Source organism: Chiloscyllium plagiosum, chromosome 15, assembly GCF_004010195.1.
Source record: "Chiloscyllium plagiosum isolate BGI_BamShark_2017 chromosome 15, ASM401019v2, whole genome shotgun sequence".
NCBI classification, from domain to species: domain Eukaryota; kingdom Metazoa; phylum Chordata; class Chondrichthyes; order Orectolobiformes; family Hemiscylliidae; genus Chiloscyllium; species Chiloscyllium plagiosum.
In genome coordinates, this window is record NC_057724.1 from 78903877 (window position 1) to 78926674 (window position 22798).

The 22798-nt window shown below is 42.9% G+C and overlaps 1 protein-coding gene across 1 annotated transcript in view; it reads right to left on the bottom strand.

The window, feature by feature from the left end:
- The window catches only part of LOC122557441 (tripeptidyl-peptidase 2-like), a 114228-nt gene that overhangs the window by 47590 nt on the left and 43840 nt on the right, over positions 1-22798 (bottom strand). Inside the window, exons 12-16 of the mRNA XM_043705196.1 lie at positions 14602-14750; positions 11404-11519; positions 7973-8144; positions 4509-4666; positions 1250-1326 (exon numbers count right to left, since the gene is read on the bottom strand). Of these exons, the coding sequence (XP_043561131.1) occupies positions 1250-1326; positions 4509-4666; positions 7973-8144; positions 11404-11519; positions 14602-14750 (672 nt within the window). The remainder of the gene's footprint in view (positions 1-1249; positions 1327-4508; positions 4667-7972; positions 8145-11403; positions 11520-14601; positions 14751-22798) is intronic.

Genomic DNA, 22798 nt, shown 5'->3' on the forward strand with positions numbered 1-22798 from the left:
GGAGTCCCTCTCCCACTGCAACTCCCAGGTCATTTCCTCTGCCCTGAAGCTCTTCAACCATGCCGTGAAACAAACTCGGTATCACAGCCACATTTGCTTCAACCCCAGGGCATCAATGTGGACTTCAACAGCTTCCTCATTTCCCCTTCCCCCACCTCATCCTAGTTTCAAACTTCCAGCCCGCACTGTCCCCTTGACCTGTCCGGACTTGTCCGACCTGCCTAGCTCCTTTTCCACCTATCCACTCCACCCTCTCCTCCCTGACCTATCACATTCATCTCCCCCCCCCCCTCCTCTAGCTTATCTCTCCACGCTTCAGGATCTCTGCCTTTATTCCTGATGAAGGGCTTTTGCCCGAAACGTCGATTTTGCTGCTCGTCAGATGCTGCCTGAATTGCTGTGCTCTTCCAGCACCACTGATCCAGAATCTGGTTTCCAGCATCTGCAGTCATTGTTTTTACCTCAGAATTTAACAAGATGTTTACTCAGACAGTAGTAAGGGTATGGAATGCATTGCCTGCATCGGTAGTAGATTCGCCAAGTTTAAGTGCATTTAAGTCGTCATTGGACTGGCAAATGGATGTACATGGAATAGTGTAGGTGGGATGGGCTTCAGATTAGTATGACATCGAGGCGCAACATCGAGGGTCGAAGGGCCTGTACTGCGCTGTAATGTTCTATGTTTCCATTTCCTATCTGATTATTTGACAGAACTAAATTCTGTGCATTTACAACATTTTATGTTACCATGGCTCTTAAAGGAACAGGCCACTTAGCCCCACAAGCCACTTCTACCATTCAATTAGATCATGGCCGATCTGCATCTTAACCTAAACTAGAAGTTCCAAAGAGAAGGCATGTTGGACCGAAAATGGTAACTCTGCTTCTCCCCTCACAGATGCTGTTCAACTGCTCAGTTTCTCCACCATTTAAAAAATTTTATTACAGATCTCCAAAATCATTTTTGTTTTGCTTTAACTGAATCCATGTTGGTCTTGTGACCTCCTTATACCCTTGCCAAAAAAAACCTGTCAATCTCAGTTTTGAAACGTGATCCCCAGGCTCAACCATGTCTTGGGGGAAACAAAGTTCCACATTTTCACTATCCTGGGCAAGAGAATGTTTGACATGACATCACTGCTGAATTACAGTGAGAAACGCAGCAAAGGGAAAAAGATGCTGCCCATGATTTATTTTAAGATTAACAATAAATGAGGGTGGTGGAAGCAGAAAACCAGTTTTCACAAACCTTGAAGGAATGACGACTGTGACTGGAATTCGAAACAATGGACCGGCATCAGGGGCTGTCGTATCATAACCAAGGACCTGCAGCAAGGAACAGAAAAAGTTTATAACGCTTTAAAAAATACAGTGCTCCCTCCACATTACTGGCCAATTTATCTTGTGCCAGAGCGGAGTGACTGTCCCTCTGAACTACAGTTTATATAGGGCCACATTCCACCAATCACATTTCTAGAGGATATTCTTTAGGTACTCATACTATAGATCGCACCTTGACTCAGTGTGTAGCACTTGCTAGTTTGCAAAGATGGTATTTGATAGTGGGCTGAAATGCGAAAGAAGTATGATTAAAACTAAGGATTAGGGAATAGACTGCTCTACATTTTAAAAGCAAGTTACTGAGAAGTATAAGCGTTGTAATTGCTATGTACACTGTTGCTTGTAGGGGCATGTTACTGCAGATCGATTGGCATCTGTGCAAAGTGCGACTCACCAAAGCAACAAGTAGCTGACTGACAACTGATCATTCTTCCACAGACCAGTGACAAACCAAAGGCCTTCTGTCTGTCATTAACTGTGATTTGCTCTCAGGGAGTTGAATATCTGACATCATTGATGAATAGCACTGAGGAACGCAGCAAAGAATTGTGGGTAGGAATGAGATGGTTATAAGCTTTCAAACCTCCAGAAATCTAAATTGCCCACAATGTTAGGTACATTAGTCAGAGGGGAATGGGTCTGGGTGGGTTGCTCTTCGGAGGGTCGGTGTGGACTTGTTGGGCCGAAGGGCCTGTTTCCACACTGTAGTGAATCTAATCTAATCTAAATGGAAGTGCTGTTATTGTCTCTGTAGTAAGAAACTATGAAAGCCTGAACAAAGCTAGTTTATTCTTCATCACTTGCTGTAAACTACTGCTTTTAACCAATGAGTCAGAGACTTTATAAGTTGTGAACCAGTCACTCTGTGCGTCCTACAAGCAAATGAAAATCCCTCAAGGAAAGAGATTGAGCAGCAGCACATTCTGTCAAATCAAAAGGATCATCTCAGCAAATCTCTAGACATGTTCCAATTAACATCCTTCCCACCTTTCCCTTCATCCTTAATAGCAAATTTTGTTTTTTGCCTGTCTACAGGTGTGTGTCGTCATTGGCGGCGGCGGGGAAGAGGGGTTATAAGGGAATTAGAGTTCTAAGTAGCACAATAATATGTCCACAGTTCGAGTTATTTACATGTAGCTATACTCTATCTGAAATAAATAGCAATTCTTGTTCAGTACAGAAATCTGGACTGTGTTTTCAGTCAACCTGCATTTAAAAAGTCAGATACATGAGATAATTCTGCATACTTTTATACAACTTGTAACTTTCGTGATAACTCTGGATTGATTTCCAGCAAACTACACCATTGAGGCATGACAAGTTTCAAAGTGTGTATTTTTCACTCAGACACGAACTGAAAAGGAAAACCAAGCAAGAAAACTAATCTTCTCAGTGTACGGAAAATAAGACTAAAACGGAGACTGGAATACTTGGGTGGAATGAAACTGGTTGAAAAACATAAAGAGAACTGACAGCCATTAAGAGACTGTAATCCCAATGGGGCAGTACAGGCAGACTGAAGATGACAGAAGTTAAGAACAGACAAGCCCAGCTTTGTCCGCACCCATTTCAGTTAAAGGTAACTTTGGTGGATCTACGCCACCCAGTCTGTTATTAGCAAAGTTGATTCGGGTGAACAATACATCCATGGAACTCAGGTTGGTTGGCAATCAGGCTAAGTTGTAGAAGGGAAGTTGAAATTCTTTGTGAGGAAGACTGAGCTTTGTCAGACTTCTTGGCTGAGATTAATGACATATGTGCGAAATGGACTGCCAAGCCAGCTTATAAGACCTGTCTTGGTTGCATTTGCCACTTAAATAGTAATTTATAATCATTGGGTCCGTGCTGTACACCTCTATGACTCTATGACTATTTGCCTGTAAATTCATATTTAACTTGGGTAGATTCTGGATTTTAGCTGACAGGCATGTACACTGGATGGTATTTCATTGACTCCTGTAGAGTAAAACTGTCTTTTCCTCGAAACAGTTGTGGCCTTGTTCTTACATAAATAATGGGATTTGTGGTTTTTCCTTTTATCACTGGTCTTGAACGAAGTCATAACAATGAATTTCCACTCGATTTCTCAGCCTGATCCTTTACTGATTGCACAGACTGAATCAGTAAAGCTCCACATTTGGTCTCTCAATCAGAAATTGTCAAATATGAAGTCACAATCTTAAGTATTTAATTAATGTCAGCTATATCTCAGTCATTAATGCTCTCACTTTGACTTACAAGGTCATAGGTTCATATCCTATCCCACAGACATGAACACCAGACACTCCAGGAGCTAATTGCTGATCCCCTTTCTCACAGGGATGCATCTAGGGGTGTAGGCAGGCCATGTAAATGTCCCTGAAGATGCTGAGTAGAGCTCTCAATGCCTCCTTCAATTAAGGGTGGGTGGGGGCTGTCAATTTGGCATCTTACCTGGAGGGTTGATGGTGTGTGGAGATGGAGCAGGAACCTGAGTCCAAGGAGGTCCATATCACATCCTGACCGCCCCCCCCCCCCCATATAACCCATCCAGTCCACCTCCACCCCACTAACTGGCTCCTGTGTATTCACCTCACCTGCCTGATTCCTGAAGCCTCCCTCATTGGCTGCAGCATCTGACCTCCTGTTGTTTCAGTCTGGTCACCACTTACTAAAACTGAAGCAGGCCACCGGATTAGTTGGAAACTCATTGAGTTAGTTTCTTCATCTTCAAAGGATAAGGAGCCCCAACTGCAGGCTGACAGACAGCGAATTCTGTTGGGTCCTCATAACAGCCATGGAAAACAGCTGTGCAGGGGTTGCCACAGCTTTGCAGCTGGTGCTTTGTGGGTATCCTTGCAACCTTTAAATGTACCACTTTAAGTGCAGTACTGACTGATCATTGTACTGACAGATGTGTCAACTTTTAGATGAAATGTTAAACCATTCCTCATCTGCCTAAATGGGCAAAAAAGATTCCATCACTTAGAACAGAAGTGAGGCAGTTTCACCTGTGTTCTTGTGAATATTTATTCGTAACAAACATAACCAAAGCAGATGATTGGACAATTACAACCATATGCTAACCAAGAACACAACACCAAGTGAAACAAAAACCACAAAACATTGTGCCATCGAGCACAAAGGTGTCAAGTGATCACACGTCAAGGAAATCACATTCAACTGACCTCAGTGAAGTGTGGCCCTTCCTTGAGTCCTCGAGGATCCACCCTGACAGTCACCTGGCGGGATTGGTTCATCAGCTCCAGATGGGAGGGGATATGCACCCACGATGCATTGCAAGTCAAAGCTAGATGTATCTGAAGAGCTATCTTCTCATTGTGTTCTGTGCATATGAAATAAAACAAGGATACCTGAACCTCAGTGTCAAATAGCTGCCTCAAGCCTGGATTAAAGAACAAAGATCGAGGCTAATGTTCCAGTATATTGTTGTTGTTAGATGTGCCATCCTTCAGATGGGATTTTAAACTGTGGCCCTGTCAGGCCTTTAGGCTGGACATGAAAGATTCTACCATTTAAAGGAAGATTAGCAGAGGTCTCTGCAAATGTTCTGGCCAACATTTATCTTAAAATTAATTTGATAAAAATTACTAAATTAAAACAAAGAACTGCAGATGCTGAAGTTCCGAAACAGAAACAGAAATTGCTGACAAGACTCAGCAACTCCGACAGTATTTGCTGAGACAGAAACAGAGTTAATGTTTCGAGTCTAGTGACTCATCATCAGAACTAATAACAGCGAGGGAAAACTTGTACTTAAGCTGAAGACAAGGCTGGGGTAGGGGGGAAGGTAATGGATAAGTTGAGATGGAGCCCAGAGAGAGAGATATGGAAAGGGGAATAAATGACGGCATAATGAATGGCACACGCTACTTATTCTCTGCTACCCTCAGCTCTCATGATCCCTTATTCAGCTTCTCTTCTGTCCTAGCCAATAACCCATAATAACTGTCATCTGTAATTCTTTGATTTTTGTTTGTTTAGTGTTTAACTCATTGCCATATCTCTTTCAGGTATGCCCACTTTGAAGATATTCTGCTCCTCTCCCTGACAGGATTTCCATTCTAACCGTTTTTCTTGTTCACCAACATTACTTTTGTTGTCACTCCTGGTGTTTGACAAGTTATTTGCCAAAGCCTGCTTCCACTGTCACATCACGTTCCTCAGTGAGTGCCTCTGAATCAGACTCACTCCACGTGGATTCTGATTGAAGTTTCATCCTTTGTGTTTTGAATCCACCCAGGATCACTCCCATTAAATACAGATCCAGAGTCCTCAATGACACTGCACTGTGATGTACAACACTCCTCAGGCAGCTGCTCTCGCTACATCCTGAGATCCACACTCAGTGCTATGCGTCGTCAGACGCACACTCTCTCTCCACCTCACATTGGCTCAGAGCTGCCCTGCCCCCCCAGATCCACTTCATCCTCTGGCTTATTCGATGTGCTGACAAGAAACTTTTTCTTTTCCTTTAAGGCACTGAAGAACATAAGATGCAACTACTTAAGAGATAACACAGCCCTCTGGAACATTAATTCCCCCGCCCTTTCCCTCTGACTCCTTCGCCTCTCCTAACCCCATCTCCTGTCATGTATTTACTATCCCTTCTGACTTTCCACTCTTTGATGCTGAACATTCTGTACTGAGCAAAGGTCTTGGTTTTATCCCCCTGCATCCCCACAAAATGACACTGCACTCTTCTTCTGTTGGGTTTGCCTCCCTGCCCATTTCTTTGCTCGAGTCCTCTCCCTGTCCCACAGACTCCTTTACCTACCTCCAACACTTTCCCTCTACCTGGACCCCCCCATTCTGGTCTTTTACCTACACTCGAACTATTCGTCAAGAACTCAAAACACGATAGAACAGCATCAGGTCACTAAAGGCTTTGCATTAAATGAGATATTATCTCTTCTATATCTTATGGTCTTTATGTTCTAAGGAGCAGAATTCGGCCATTTGGCCCGTGGATTCTGATGTGCCATTCAATCATGGCTGATATGTTTCTCAACCCCATTCTCCTGCCTTCTCCCCATTACCCCCTATCTCTTTACCAATTAAGAACCTACCTATCTCTGTCTTAAATATATTCAATGACTTGGTCACCACAGCTCTTGTGGCAAATGAGTTCCACAGATTAACTATTCTCTGACTAAAGAAATTCTGCTTCATTCCGTTCGAAAGGGTTGCTCCTTTACTCTGAGGCCATGCCCCCAAATCCTTGTATCTCCTACTGGTGGAAACATCATCTTTGTGTCCATTCCATCCAGGCCTCTCATCCTTCTAAACTCCATTAAATACAGATCCAGAGTCCTCAACCACTAATGTAACAGGCCTTTCATCCTTGGGATAATATTTGCACACATCCTCTGGACCCTCTCCAATTCCAACACATCCTTCCTTAGATATGGGGCCCAAAACTACTCCCAATACTCCAAATGCGGTCTGACCAGAGACTTATACAGACTCAGTGGTACATCTTTGTTAGCATTCCAGCCCTCTTGAAATGAATGCTAACATTGCATTTGCCTTCCTAACATGCAGATTCATTTGCCAGTTAACCTGAAGAGAATCCCGATTTAGGACTCCCAAGTCCCTTTGTGCTTCAGATTTCTGATGCCATTTCCCACTTAGAAAATTAATCCATGCCTCTATTCTTCCAATAAACGTGCATAAGCTCACACTTTCCCACATTGTATTCCATCTGCCACTTCTTTGCCCACTCTCCTAACCTGTCCAAGTCCTCCTGTAGCCACCCGATTCCTAGACATGACTTGTCCCTCCACCTATCTTTGTGTCATCTGTAAACTTAGCAGCAATACTCTCAGTTCTGAAGTGAATTGACTAGTTTGCTTGAACAATCAATCAGGTGCCTGTTCAAAAATAATTGAATAATCTCCTAATTGTTGTGTTCAATACTTGAAATTCAATAACTCTTATCACAGGTCGAAACTGCAACCAGTGAATTTCCAAAGCTTTGCTTCTTGCTGGTATACTCTTTGGAAGCCTATCACCTACAGTTGTGTATAAAAAAAAATGAACTCTCTGGTTGCAAGGTCTCAGGTTTGGGACTGGATGGGAGGCATATTGTGCTCTGCTTGCTCAGTGGTTGGGCCAGACGGCCGTGGCATAGAGGCAGTCTCAGCCTGTGAACTGATGTGGGAAGAGAAAGACATTAAAGTCCAGTTGAAGCCCCAGAGATGAAGGTGGAGGGGTTCACATCACAGATGTCAGGAGAGGTCAGAGCACAAGATTAGGCTGGAGGGGTACTGTCATGTCATGGGTTAGAAGTGGACAGGTCGATAAAGTGTTAGAGGAGATTTTTGACTACAGGAGTGAAAAGGACAACTGCACATTTTTGCTAATTGGAAACAATAAATATTTGGCACTAACAGTAAAGTATAATTTTAAGATGAAACATCTCTGCACTTATTAACAGCCTCCTCAGATTTCTGACATGCCCCAGGGCACTGCACAGACAATGGTTTGTTGCTATCTTGGGCATAATTTCATGTCTCTTTAAATGGGCCTTCCTGTTAATGTGTCATGGGAAAGAACTCGAATCAAACAGCCACCAGTCCATTAAAACCCCTCAAACCACACACGCTTCTTGCATTAATGTTTTCCATACCTGCATTTTCCGGAAACACTGGCTCCACAGAAACAGAGAAGTCGATTGGCACTGACAGGTATGCTGGGTCCCTGAGGTAGATTCCACGAAGGTGCAATATTTTGATGCTGAAACCCAACTGGTGACATTTTACTGAGGCATTTTGGCTGAGGTAGTCATAGGCCTTTTCGATCTGCTCGGGAAAAATTAAACACACTGTTATGATGGAAACCCAGTCACCAGGAAACCCCAGTCGCTGTGCTGGGTAGCAGTTCTCACATCACTGGCTAACTAGCACTGTGCCTGACCTGAAACTAGTCAACTGATAATTGTACTAAAGATTTACTGGCACTGGAGGCAGTTTAGAAAAGGTTCACTAGGCTGATCCTGGGTATGGATAGGCTGCCTTGAGAGGAAAGTTAAGTAGATTGCGCTTGTACTCATGGGAGCTTAGAAGAATAAGGGGCAATCTTATTGAAAGATTCAAGAATCTGATTAGGTAGATGCAGAAAGGTTGTTTTCCTTTGTGGGGGAATCCAGGACCATGGCGGACAATTTCAGAATAAAGGATCACTCATTTAGGAAAGAGACGAGGAGGCATTTTTCCTCTTGGAATGTAGTGAATCTGTGGAATTCTTTACCACAGAGAGCTGAGATTATTAAAGGCTGAGACAGACAGATTTTTCATCAGTAAGAGAATTTGGGGTTATGGGGAAATGGAAGAAAAGTGGAGTTGAGGATTATCAGATCAACCATAATCTCATTGAATGGCAGGCCAGATTCTAAAGGTTGAATGGCCTACTTCTGTTCCTATGTTACATGGTTTTACATACAAGGCACATATTTTCCTTCATCATTACCAGACAGCTCTGACCAAATGGAAACTGGGAAACTTGTTGTCCACAGCTTGAATATTGTGAACAGTTCTGGGATCCACATTTCATTCAGAAAGGACATCAAGATCTTAGGGAGGGTAATCAAGAGATTTACTCAGATGGGAGGTTTCACAGAACAAATTGGGGGAAATGGCTGTTATCGCACAGCTATGTCCATAACCAAAAAACAGAGTTTTAATTATTTGGCAAAAAAACCAAGTGTGATGGTTCAGAATGTGCAGCCAGAACGGGCAGTGGAAACAGATTCAGTGGTAACTTTCTAATGAGAGTGAGATCAGTGTTCACAAAGGGCTATGGAGAAATGACAAAGAATAGGACTAATTAAAATGTCTGAAGAGCCAGCATACAGCCTCCCTTCTGTGCTACATGATCTCTGATTCTTGTTCCTAACCTTCAAACTGGAGAGATAAGGCAGGAACTATCAGCAGTGCTTCACCTGAGGCCCACTGAAGATGTTAACTAGCAGGGTGACGAAACTTCTGGAAATGAACCTTCCAGCTCAGCGAGCAAACCTACATCCAGAGATAAAGCAATAAATCATTCAGAATGAGGAAAATGGAAGAGGTGAAGACTGGGTGAGTTTGATTACATTTGCTGCTAGAGATCAAACAGCAGAACTAATGAACAGGAATTGTCTTTGTTTCTCACTATTTTTATTACTATTCTATCAAACCAGACTGCTCTCGTCTGTTAAACACAGACACGGGAGATCATTCAAGTGGATCACGGCTGATCTGAACCTCAACTTCACTAATTAATTTTTGCTTCATAACCTTTAATACATTCGCCCAACAAAATGATCATCATCGATGAAAACTTTATATCAAATTGCATTTCATGAGTAACTCCAACAAAGATAATTGTCATTTGAATGGAAAAAAAGACTTGTAAAATATTTTGTTTTGGAAAGGAACAGAGAGTAGGATATAGGCAGCTAAATGGTGGAGCTCACATGGTCATAATGAGACTGGTCTATATCTCAGTGTTGTGAGGGGTGGGTTTGCAGGACTGGAGTGCATCACAGTGAGAAAGGAGGGGAGCAAGGTCGTGGAGAGATTCAAAAGTAAGGATAAATTATAAAATGAAGAAATCAAGATGTTGCATGACCAGGGTGTCAGTGTAGATCAGAGGGCATAGGGTAATCAGGAAACAGGACCTGGTGTGACTTAAGACACGGCCAGTAGAAATCCAGATGACTTCCGATTCGTGGATGGTCGAGGTAACAAAGGCATGAACGAGACCATTAGAGCAGGCCACAGGAAGAGAATTAGGCCATTCAGTCCACCATTCAATCATGGCTGATATGTTTCTCAATCCCGTTCTCTTGCCTTCTCCAGCAACACTCGTTCTCCTGACTAATCAAGAACCTATCTGTTATAATACACTCAACGACTTGGTCATCACAGCTCTTGTTGAAAATGAGTTTGATAGTTTTCCCACCTTCTGGCTAAAGAAATTCTTCAACTCAGTTCTAAAGGATTGTCCCTTTATTCTGAGGCCGTACCCTCGACTCTTAGCCTCTCCTACTAACAAAAGCATCTTCTCCACGTCCACTCTATCCAGATATCTCAGTGAAATGCAAAGAAATCCCTTCTCATCCTGCTATACTCTGAGTACAGATCCAATCTCCGCATCTGCTCTCATATGTCAAGCTCTTCGTCCCTGGGATCATTCTGGTAAACCTCCTCAGGACCCTCTCCAACGCCAACACTTCCCAAAATTGCTCACAATATTCCAACTGCAGTTTGACCAGAGTCTTCTACAGCCTCAGCAGTACATCCCTGCTCTTGTATTCCAGTGCTCTTGAAATGAATGAGGATTTCAGGAGTAGAAGAGCTGAGAAAGGGGTGTAGTTGGGTAATCAGACTATTGAAGCATTGTCAATAACATCACAACAGCTTGAATCTATAAATATCGATAATGTAGCAAAATATTCCAAGTGCCTTCACAGGGATGATTGCGTGTCAAAATTTGACTCCAAGGCAGACAAGGACGTATGAAGATAGATGAATCAAAATCTAATTTTAAGGAGTGTTTTGAAGGAAGATTGAAAGATGGACTGCTTTAGGAAGGGAATTCTGGAGTTTAAGACCCCGAGAGAGTTTACATCATAGCCACCAGCGGTGGGATAAAACAAGTTGGGAAGCACAAGGAACCTGAATGGGACAAGTGCAGAGATGTTTACAAACTGGAATGGTCAAAGAGATAGTCAGGGGGTGAGATCTGTGAAAAGATAGAAACAATGAAATTCTGAAGATGGAGATGTTATTGAATTGAGAGTTACAGGGGTGATGAAGAAATGCAGGTTGGTGTCAGTTAGAATACAGGCAGCAGAGGTCAGCATAAGCTGGTGGGTGGATGCTGGCTGTCAGAAATGATAGACACTTCTAGTTATGAGAGGAACACAGACCCAAGTGATGAAGTAATCACCAGCTCACTTCAGCTTTTTAAAAAAAGGTTTCTAATTAATTCCTGAACCAGAGAGTGACTGGAGCTATCGCAATATTAGTGACTTAGCAAAGATGTTGAAAACGATTGCTAACTTGGTTGATTTACCTGAATGATCCCATGGCCTTGTGCAAAAACTTCAACATCCTCCACTTTCAGTGCTGTGTTCTCCAGAGCACGTCGCACCGAGTGTGTAGTGTAACAAATGCCATTTGCTTTCAATGCTAAAGTGTTGATGAAAAGAACATCAATATAAGTATTGCTAATATAAGTATTCACATAAAATGCAACATAGCACAAATCATTTTGCAGAAAAGGTAAATGTAAGATTGCCATTAATAAATCCAATAAGCAGTACAGAGAATTGTTTTTTTTAAACTCAAGCATGGAGAAGATGTAGATCCTGCCTCAACATGGCAAGGCGACAGCTTTAATGCATTTAAGAAGCTAGATACACAAGGGAGAAAGGAACTTCTGTCGGTTGGCTGAAATATGGTTAAGAGGAGAGTCATATGGAACATAACCATTGGTATAAACCCATTGTGTTACATGGCCTATTTCTCAGTTGTAAGATGCAATTCAATGTTGTAGTTATAAACCAAGGTAAGGTTATTTATGCTTCCCTCCATTTCAGTAATATTGCAGTGCCAACAAGATTCACCTTTATAAAGGGGTTACCATCAAGATTCTAGCATGTCCATGCCTTCAAATTTTTCATATTTATTCTTTGAATGTGGGCATCATTGGCTGGGCCAGCATTTATCGCCAATTCCTAATTGCCCCCAAGAAGGTGGTAGCGAGCTGCCTTCTCCAGCAGCTGCAGCTAAAGTATATTGCATGTTGTCAGGTGGGGGAGACATTAAATCACACCACAAATCTACAACAAACTCCACCCACTGTTGAGCAGTCAATAAGTCAGGACAGTTCACTGATTTGAGAGAGATTATCTTGTTTCAGGGACAGTCTGGCTTACTCTCATGTCTAACAATGACGCTCAGCTTGGAATTTTAATCTTCCTTTAATCATGCCTGATGGATGTGAACTCTTACTTGACATGACATTCATGTACCTGTTAATGGAAGACTTGCAGAAATACCAAATCTTCATGGGAACCTTAGGGAAACTTTGCACTGCAGGAGGAGATCTGGATTTGATTCCAACCTAAATTACTGAGCATAACACCCAACATTTCCTGAGAAATTGCCCTTGCAGGTGCACTGTGTTCATACTGTGGGCGTTTCTATGTTGCAAATTTTACATAATTGTGTCAGATAGTAATGACCACATCTGTCACTTTTCCATAAATGTTTAAAGTTTCATAGTTTTGTGCACAAAAGTTATAGCTTGCTAAATTATTTATTAATAAATCCATTATCAATTATTAATGTATAAATTAATTATTAAGTTAAAATGACAGCATGCTAGATTTAATTCATTCCAACTCTGGAAATATGCAGATTTAAACCTAGTAACAATCTGGCCACCCACACTGATTTAGTAAAATGGTCTCAATTTTAAGAGCCAATTTTTACTTATCACCACTTGACCCTCAAACTTCTGAGCAGCTAGATCTCATGATGGGGACCTCTACATATCAACGCAACTCGGTACAGCCCTCTTCACTCATAGCCAAGCGTGTGACTGGAATTAAACCATCTAATGTAGACAAATGCCAGTGAATGAATGCTGATTTCAAAGTATGAATTTAATCTATTCAATTGCATCTTTGCTGGGATTACCTGTTCAGAATGAAGTTTTCAACTCATCTATATGGAAATACTGCATGATATATATTGAGGACCATCAGCAGTATGCATTGATATATAGAACTACAAAGAATTTTGCAAAGCAAGGATAATCACTTGGCCCACTCGCTTATGTCAGTATTCATGCTTGCTATAAGCACTCTCCATTCTACTTCATCTCATCCTCTTAATACCCTTTATCCTTCATATGTTTACCTAACGACTTGAAAACTAACGACAATGTAAAATTCAACCACGCCCAATGATAGTGAATTCCATGTTTTCACAATTCTCTTGGCAAAGACATTTCTCTTGAATTCTCAACTGGATTTATTACGGGCCATTTTATATGGTCCCTATTTCCATAAGGGATTATTTCCACATCTTTCCTGGGGTCCTGCATAATAAGGTCACCCCACTGACTTTGTGATTGCTGTACTAACTCAACAGTGTGAGACAATTATGCTGCTTAACAAATCACTTGTGCAATTGCACTTAGTCATAGTATAGTGTATTTAGCTCTGACTAAGCCAAGTTGCAGTGTAGTACATGCACTGTCTACAACACACAAGGCCCTGCGTATTCATGTACGTAGTTTTCAGTTCATGTAAGTCTGACATACTGCGAGCATAACAATTCTGAAGTGGTTGTCAATGTAATTCTTCATACACTCAAGATTATTTAGCAAATAATGTCCAACGGTGGAATCACTGCACCAGTTTCAACTCAACAAAATACCTGACAGCCTATTGGTTGAATGACTGCTTTATTTCCCACAGCAATGCAGTGACCAATCAAATGCGGAGCCACTTTACTCTCACTGTCCGACACTTTTGATCAGCTGCAGAGATTTGTTATTCAGCATGGCAACACTCCATCAAACTTCTTGTACAATATTTTGATCTCTTTGCTGTTATGTCTTGTGCCTGTGTGCTTCTCTTCACTCTACCTGGTGAAGGAGCAGTGCTCTGAAAGCTTGTGATTTCAAATCAACCTGTTGGACTATAATCTGATGTCATGTGACTTCTGACCATGACCACTCAAGCTGCCTGGTTTAAATTTTAACAAAGCCTGATACTTGACTGTCAATCATCATTAACTGGTGCATTCTCCATGGCGTTTGTCTCTACTAACATATGCCACTTGAAAACCAAATCAGTACTCTTCCCTCAAATATATATATTTATTTCCTATTTAATTGGGATTCTTGCAAATTCTCCTGGTCAGTGCAGAATGAAACACTTTTAAAGAATATGTCTTTTTTTTGACAAAAACCAAGAAAACTATGACTAAAAAACTGTAGTTGCAGATTTTGAGAGAGTACAGATGAAAGCAAACAGAATGATTTAGCATTCTTTAAAGTAACACAAGCAGCAGAGGTAGCCTGGTATCTCAGGTGGATGTTTGATTTATCAATGTAAGCTGTGCTGGCTTGAATACAAACAGTTGAAGCAATACACACACTTCTGATACAGGAGCAGAATGAGATATGAAATCTGAAACTGTATGCAGATCCTCCTCCATTTTTACCATCAAAGCCCCAGAGTATTAAGGACTGTACCTGAGATCAGCAGAGCAATGCCTCCACAGGCATTAGGAGAGGACATTGAAGTTCCGTTCATCAGTTCGGTGCCTCGAAGTGTCCAGTTGGGGACTGATGCTATGGCTCCACCTGGAGCAGTGATACACACTCCCAATGCTCCATCAACACTAATTAATCAAAAAGAATTGGTTAGCTCAATGCTGGCCTTGGCAGAGGTCGAATAAAGATGCATTATTTTGGACCAAGGTTCATTGTTTTAATTTATGAAGATAGGCAAACTGAAGCTGGAGAGGAGACACAAGGAGGTGATAACGAGGTGAAGAGAGCCAGAGGATTACTCCAGATAAGGTGATGATAGTCATGGACTGTGTGTAGTAAAGGTGGATCAACTCACCAACTGCGCACTAACTTGGGATCCCAATCACACGTTTGGGGGATTCTGAAGCAGTCATGCCAAACTCAAAACGCTAACCTTGTTTCTCTTTCCATTAATGCTGCCAGACCAGCTGCATTTTTCCAACATTCTCGGGTCTTTGATTTCAACTGCAAGCACTGGCCCATTAAATGATTCAATTGCCACCAGGAGTTAGGAGTTGGCAGTATATTGGCAAGGTAGCAGTGGCAAGGACCATTACTGAAACACAGCCTGGATCACATGACTCGATGTTTCTCAACCTCTTCTCCATTCTGTATTTCCACTGCTTTCAAACTTTTCAATATGTAAGTACTGATGAAATTATTAACTTTAATGACTATTTGGTCCATCTATAAAGACCCCCTGTAAATACTGACATAAGTCCAGGAACCCATGAAAAATACAGACACCCCTCAACAGATTCCCCGTGTATATAGATTAGATTAGATTCTTTACAGTATGGAAACAGGCCCTTCAGCCCAACAAGACCGTCCGAAGGGACCCACCGACCTCAATCAGACCCACTCCCCATATTTAACCCTGACTAATGCACCTAACACTATGGGCAATTTAGCATGGCCAATTCACCTGACCTACACATCTTTGAAATGTGGGAGGAAGCCGGAGCACCCAGAGGAAACTCACACAGACAGGGAGAGAATGTGCAAACTCCACACAGACAGTTGCCTGAGGGTGGAATCGAGCCCGGGTGCCTGGTGCTGTGAGGCAGCAGTACTAACCACTGAGACACCATGCTGCCCATATAGATTTACACTTTTGCAGACCTCACTTAAATTATGATAAGATGCTGGCAGCTTCCCTTTAAATATGAAAGAGGTGAGTGACCACACTTGCATTAACTTCCATAAGTGACTGTCAGCTGCACAAAGACGTGCCATCATTGCAGACACATTTTTAACCATGAATAGCGATACAAATCACAAGTTAGCCCATACAGAAAATTGCAGACAGAAACACTCTGTTACTCATACACACTTTGAAAACCTGTGCAGAACAGGACCATAATAAAGCAGAAAGATTTAAGTATTCACACTGCATCAAAATGTAATGCAAACAGTCAGCAACTCGCTGCAGAAGTTACTGAATGCATCTTTCCACTGATGGGAAGCAAAGCATCTCTTCTCATATTTTGGGTCAGCCTCATATCCTCTGCCCACAGCTACAATCCTGCCATCCATCAGCTCGCACCATTAAAATCACTCATTTGCTTCCTTTAGAACAAGTGCAAACATAAATTAATGTGGGACAAAGACAGACTTTGTTATACACCAGTCTTGCTTTGTGTATCTGCACATGCAATCAACAAACTGAAAAACAGGATCAGCAGTGGCACAATGACGAGTACTCTCATCTCCCAGACCGAAGGTTGGGCACTTGAACCCCACTCTCAACTATTTATTGAGGACAAGATGTAAGCCATCATTCCCAGTGTGATACTATAAGAATGCTACGCTGCTGAAGGTACTGACCCTAGGTTCAGACCAATAAAACCTCAAAGGAAATACCACCACCAACAGCTTCCCTGCTGAGCAAGCCAAGTGGTGAAGGGCAGAAAGCTGGAGATGGACACAAGGTTAGGCCTGGAGTAATGCAAAGTTCTTGAAAGGTTGTAACATTGGAATAGTTTAGACAGGTAGTAAGGGAGAATCCATGGAATAAAAGGACAAAAATTTTAAAATCAAGATATTGCTTAACTGGGAGCAAATACATGTCATGAGCACAGGTGCAGTGGTAAAATGGGACATGGCAACAGTTAGAATACAGACCTGTGGATGAGGAACTTAACAGGGTAATGCACAATAAAAGATAGTGTGGAAATAAATTGGATTTCTAATTCTAAAAAGGTACAAAACACTAACAGCATCATTGGCCTTCCAAGTGGGCTTGAATTTAAGAAGGAAAGTGTTCTTCAATTGTACGGGTCTCCATTTGGAGTAATACAATACTGCTCCAAACCGCAGCAATAAGAGTCAGAGAGAGCAATAGCAAGATAAATTTACCTGGCTGGGGAATTTTCAAGACTGAAATCAAATGTTTTCTGCTAGCAATGCACATCAAGTGCTGAAATGAGATAATTTCAAATCTAATGGCTATATGTAGTCAAACATACCAATCATGCTACACAGAGCTACCAACAATACAGCTGGGTGGAAGATGAATGTAGGTATAGAACACCTGTCCCAGTTCCATGAATTAGCAATGCAATTCTCAGTTCAGCACCTCACCCGATCCTAATGGCCGTCAGATTATTAACTTCTCAAGCACGAAGAGACAACGAAGATCAAAGTATACAAGGGACAAGTAAGATGACTCTGATCACAGCTCCAGTATAAAATATTGACCAGTGAGCAACGAAAATATTGTGCAGCTACAATGTTGATTTTTTTTTAAAATTGCGAAGGCAACAGATAGCCTAAAAGAACATCTTATGAATTTTTCTGATTGGCGGTTTCCCTCAGGTGCAACGGCAGTGCGTAGGGGCTGTCAATTACAGTTTCCAGATGGAATATAGACTGTCAGCAGGAATATCAGATGGGATATAAACACAGGACTAGGCCATTCAGCCTCTCAAACCTGTCCTGCCATTCAGTTTGTTTATGGCTGATCTGATTTTTATCACAAACAACCTGATTTAGTATTGCAACTTTTACAATATCAGAGTCAAGATTAGAGTGTTGCTGGAAAAGCACAGCAGGTCAGGCAGCATCCGAGGAGTAGGAAAATCGACTTTTCAGGCAGGAACCTTTCATCAAGAATGAGGCAGGGAGCCTCTGGGGTGGAGATAAATGGGAGGGGGTGGGGCTGGGGAGAAGGTAGCTAAGAGTGCATTGGTGGATGGAGGTGGGGGTAAGGATGATAGGTTGGAGAGGAGGGTGGAACGGATAAGGTGGGATAGGAGATTGGCAGGTAGGAAAGGTCATGAGGATGGTGCTGAGCTGGAAGGTTGGAACTGAGGTAAGGTGGGGGGAGGGGAAATGAGGAAACTGGTGAAGTTCCACATTGATGCCCTGGGGTTGAAGTGTTGTGAGGTGGAAGATGAGGCGTCCTTCCTCAAGGTGTCCTTCCTCAAGGCGTCAGGTGGTGAGAGAGCGGCAGTGGAGGCGGCCCAGGACCTGCATGTCCTCGGCAGAGTGGGAGGGGGAGTTGAAATGTTTGGCCACGGGGCGGTGGGGTTGATTGGTGTGGGTGCCCTGGAGATGTTCCCTAAAGAGCTCTGCTGGGAGGCGTCCAGTCTCCCCCATGTAAAGGAGACCACATCGGGAGCAACGGATACAATAAATGATATCGGTGGATGTGCAGGTGAAACTTTGATGGATGTAGAAGGCTCCTTCTGTTCCTTGGATGGAGGTGAGGGGGGTGTTGTGGGTGCAGGTTTTGCAATTCCTTTGGTGGTAGAGGAACGTGCCAGGAGGGGAGGGTGGGTTGATGGGGGGCATGGACCTGACGGAGGAAACAGTCTTTGCAAAAAGTGAAGAGGGTCTGGGAAGGGAAATATAACCCTGGTGGTGGGGTCTGTTTGTAGGTGGCAGAAATGTCGGCGGATGATGCGGTTTATGCGGAGGTTGGTGGGGTTAAATGCGAAGACCAGGGCGGTTCTGTCCTTGTTGCGGTTGAAGGGGTGGGGTTCGAGGGCGGAGGTGCGGGATGTGAATGAGATGCGTTGGAGGGCATCTTCGATCACATGGGAGGGGAAATTACGGTCTTTAAACAAGGTGTGCTCTGTGGTGGAACTGGTCCTCCTGGGAGTAGATTTGGCAGAGGCGGAGGAATTAGGAATACAATATCCTTGCCCCATGAAAAATCTGCCAATTTCAGTTTTGAAACTTTTAATTTACCTTCATGGGAAGAAAGTTGTATAATTTAAGGAGAGGCTGAATAGGCTGGGGCTATTTTCCCTGGAGCATCAGAGGCTGAGAGGTGACCTTATAGGCATTTATAAAATCATGAGAGGCATGGATAGGGTAAATAGACAAATCTTTTTCCCAGGATGGGGGAGTCCAGATCTAGAGACCATAGGTTTAAGGTGAGAGGGGAAAGATTTAAAAGGGACCTAAAGAAGAACTCTTTCACCCAAAAGGCAGCATGGAATGAGCTGTCAGAGGAAAGTGTGGAGGCAAGTACAATTACAGCATTTAAAAGGCATCTGGATGGGTATATGAAGAAGAAGGATTTAGCGGGATATGGGCCAAATGCTGGTAAATGGGACTGGGTCAGATTGGGACATCTGGTCAGTGCGGACATGTTGGAGGGTTTCTGCACTGTATAGACTGGAATTAAAGAGATTACAAGACACTAGAATGCATTTGTTGTGAAATATGTTACACAAAAAAAATCAAAAGGATAAGGATTAAAATACATTGTTAAAATTTAAGTATACCTAAGTACAAACATAAAAATGCTAACAATCAAAACTATATATGATATTTATAGTGTCGGCGATTCTCCTTTATCATTCTTACAGATAGAGTCAGGTAAATTCCCAACAGGAAAGTAAATTTTTAAAAGATACAAAAGCTTTCCTCGGAAGTTCAGTGTTCTTAATTTTCTCGTGGCATTTGGAGGAGAAGCGACAGCGAGGACCAGAGGCCTGATGGGAAGGTAAATCTTCAAAAGATATAAAAGCTTATCTCGTGCACAGTCGGAGCGCACACTGAGCAGGAGCGGACAGGGGACTGCTGGGTAAGGGAGGCTTATATTTGGGTGGTTACTTTACCTGCAACACCACTCGGGTTGTCTCTCCCAACCGTCCTCCTCCTCTAACCAAAAAACAATGTACTGTGGGCTGGATTGGTAAGGTGACTAGGTTTTTTTTGTTTTAGTTTTTCAGTAGTCCCGCTGGGAATTTAGAATAGTGGGAATAGCAGTTAGGGCAGTTGAATGTTCCTCCTGCAGAATATGGGAGGTAAGGATCACTACTAGAGTCCAAGCTGACTGCATCTGTTGGATGTGCACCCAACTCCAGCATATCGAAAACTGTGTTAGTGAACTGGAGCTGGGGCTGGATGAACTTCGGATCATTCGGGAGGCGGAGGGGATTATTGAGAGGAGTTACAGGGAGATAAGCACACCTCAGGTACAAGATGAAGGTAGATGGGTTACAGTCAGGGGACGGAAAAGGAACCAGCAGGCAGAATAGGGATCCACTGTGGCCGTTCCCCTCAACAACAAGTATACCGTTTTGGATACTGTTGGGAGGGACTTACCAGGGGTAGGCAGTGGGGCACAGGTCTCTGGCACAGAGTCTGTCCCTGTTGCTCAGAATGGAAAGGAGAAGGAGAGAAGAGCATTAGTCATTGGGGAGTCCATAGTTAGGGGGACAGATAGGAGGTTCTGTGGGAACAAGACAGACTCACAGTTGGTGTATTGCCTCCCAGGTGTCAGGGTTTGTGATGTCTCGGATCGTTGAAGGGGAGGGGGATGCAGCCCCAAGTCGTGCTCTATATAGGCACCAACAAGACAGGCAGGAAGGGAGATGGGGATGTAAGGCAGAAATTCAGGGAGCTAGGGTAGAAGCTCAGAGTTAGAACAGACATAGTTGTTATCTCTGGTTTGTTTCCTGTGCCACATGCTAGCGAGGTGAGGAATAGGGAGCGAGAGGAGTTGAACACGTGGCTACAAGAATGGTGCAGGAGGAAGAGTTTTGGATTCCTTAGTAACTGGGGTTCTTTCTGGGGTAGGTGGGATCTCTACAAACAGAATGGTCTTCACCTGAACCAGAGGAGTACCAACATAATGGGGGGAAAATTTGCTAATTCTCTTTGGGTGGGTTTGTACTAATTCAGCAGAGGGATGGGAACTGAAATTGTAGTTCGATTTTATGGGAGGTTGACAGTAGTGAAGTCAGAACTAAGATTTCTGACTTGAAGCTGCCATTGGAAGCAAGAACTTGGTTTGAAATGTATCTATTTCAATGCCAGGAGCATCCAGAATAAGGTGGGTGAACTTGCAGCATGGGTTTTGATGTTGTGGCCATTTCAGAGATATGGGTAGAGCAGGGGCAGGAATGGTTGTTGCAGGTACCAGGATTTAGATGTTTCAGTAAGAACAGAGAAATGATGAAAGAGGGGATGCTGTGGCACTGTTAGTCAAGGACAGTATTACGGTTGCAGAAAAGATATTTGGGGACTCATCTACTGAGGTAGTTTGGGCTGAGATTAGAAACAGGAAAGGAGAGGTCACCCTGTTGGGAGTTTTCTATACATTTCCAAATAGTTCCAGAGATGTAGAGGAAAGGATAGCAAAGATGATCCTTGATAGGACTGAGAGTGACAGAGTAGATGTTATGGGGAACTTTAACTTTCCAAATATTGACTGGGAATACGATAGTTCCAGTACTTTAAATTGGTCAGTTTTTTTGTCCAATGTGTGCAGGAGGGTTTCCCGATACAGAATGTTGACAGGCCAAAAAGGGGCAAAGCCACATTAGATTTGGTACTGGGTAATGAACCTAGCCGGGTGTTAGATTTGGAGGTAAGTAAGCACTTTGGTGATAGTGACCACAATTCGGTTATGTTTACTTTAGTGATGGAAAAGGACAGGTATATACCGCAGGGCAAGAGTTATAGCCATGGGAAAGGCAATTATGATGCAGTTAGGTAAGATCTAGGATGCATAGGATGGGGAAGGAAACTGTAGGGCATGGGCACAATTAAAATGTGGAGCTTATTCAAGGAACAGCTACTGCGTGTCCTTGATAAGTACGTAGCTGTCAGACAGAGAAGAAGTCATCAGGTGCGGTAGCCGTGGTTTGCTAAAGGAGTTGAATCTCTTGTCAAGAGGAAGATGATGACTTATGTTAGGATGAGATGTGATAGCTCAGTTAGGGTGCTTGAGAGTTACAAGTTAGCCAGGAAAGACCTAAAGAGAGAGCTAAGAAGAGCCAGGAGGGGACACGAGAAGTCATTGGCAGATAGGCTCAAGGAAAACCCTCACACTTTCTATAGGTATATCAGGAATAAAAGAATGACTAGAATAAGATTAGGCCAATCAAGGTCAGTAGTGAGAAGCTGTGCATGGAGTCAGAGGAGATTGGGGAAGCACTAAATGAATATTTTTCCTCAGTATTCATACTGGAAAAAGACAACGTTGTTGAAGAGAATACCGAGATACAGGCTACTAGACTAGACGGGATTGAGGTTTACAAGGAGAGGTTGTGAGCAATTCTGGAAAGTGTGAAAATAGAAAAGCCTCCTGGGCTAGATGGGAGTTATCCTAGGATTCTCTGAGAAGCTCGGAAGGAGATCGCAGAGCCTTTGGCTTTTAATCTTTATGTCGTCATTGTCTGGAGGAATAGTGACAGAAGACTGGAGGATAGCAAATGTTGTTCCCATGTTCAAGAAGGGGAGTAGAGACAACCCTGGTAATTATAGACCAGTGAGCCTTACTTTGGTTGTGGATAAAGTGTTGGAAAAGTTTATAAGAAATAGGATTTATAATAATCTGGAAAGGAGTAACTTGATATGGGATAGTCAACATTAGACAATAGGTGCAGGAGTAGGCCATTCTGCCCTTCGAGCCTGCACCGCCATTCAATATGATCATGCCTGATCATCCTTAATCAGTATCCTGTTTCTGCCTTATCTCCATAACCCTTGATTCCACTATCTTTGAGAGCTCTATCCAACTCTTTCTTAAATGAATCCAGAGACTGGGCCTCCACTGCCCTCTGGGGCAGAGCATTCCACACAGCCACCACTCTCTGGGTGAAGAAGTTTCTCATCTCTGTACTAAATAGTCTACCCCGTATTTTTAAGCTGTGTCCTCTGGTTCGGCACTCAC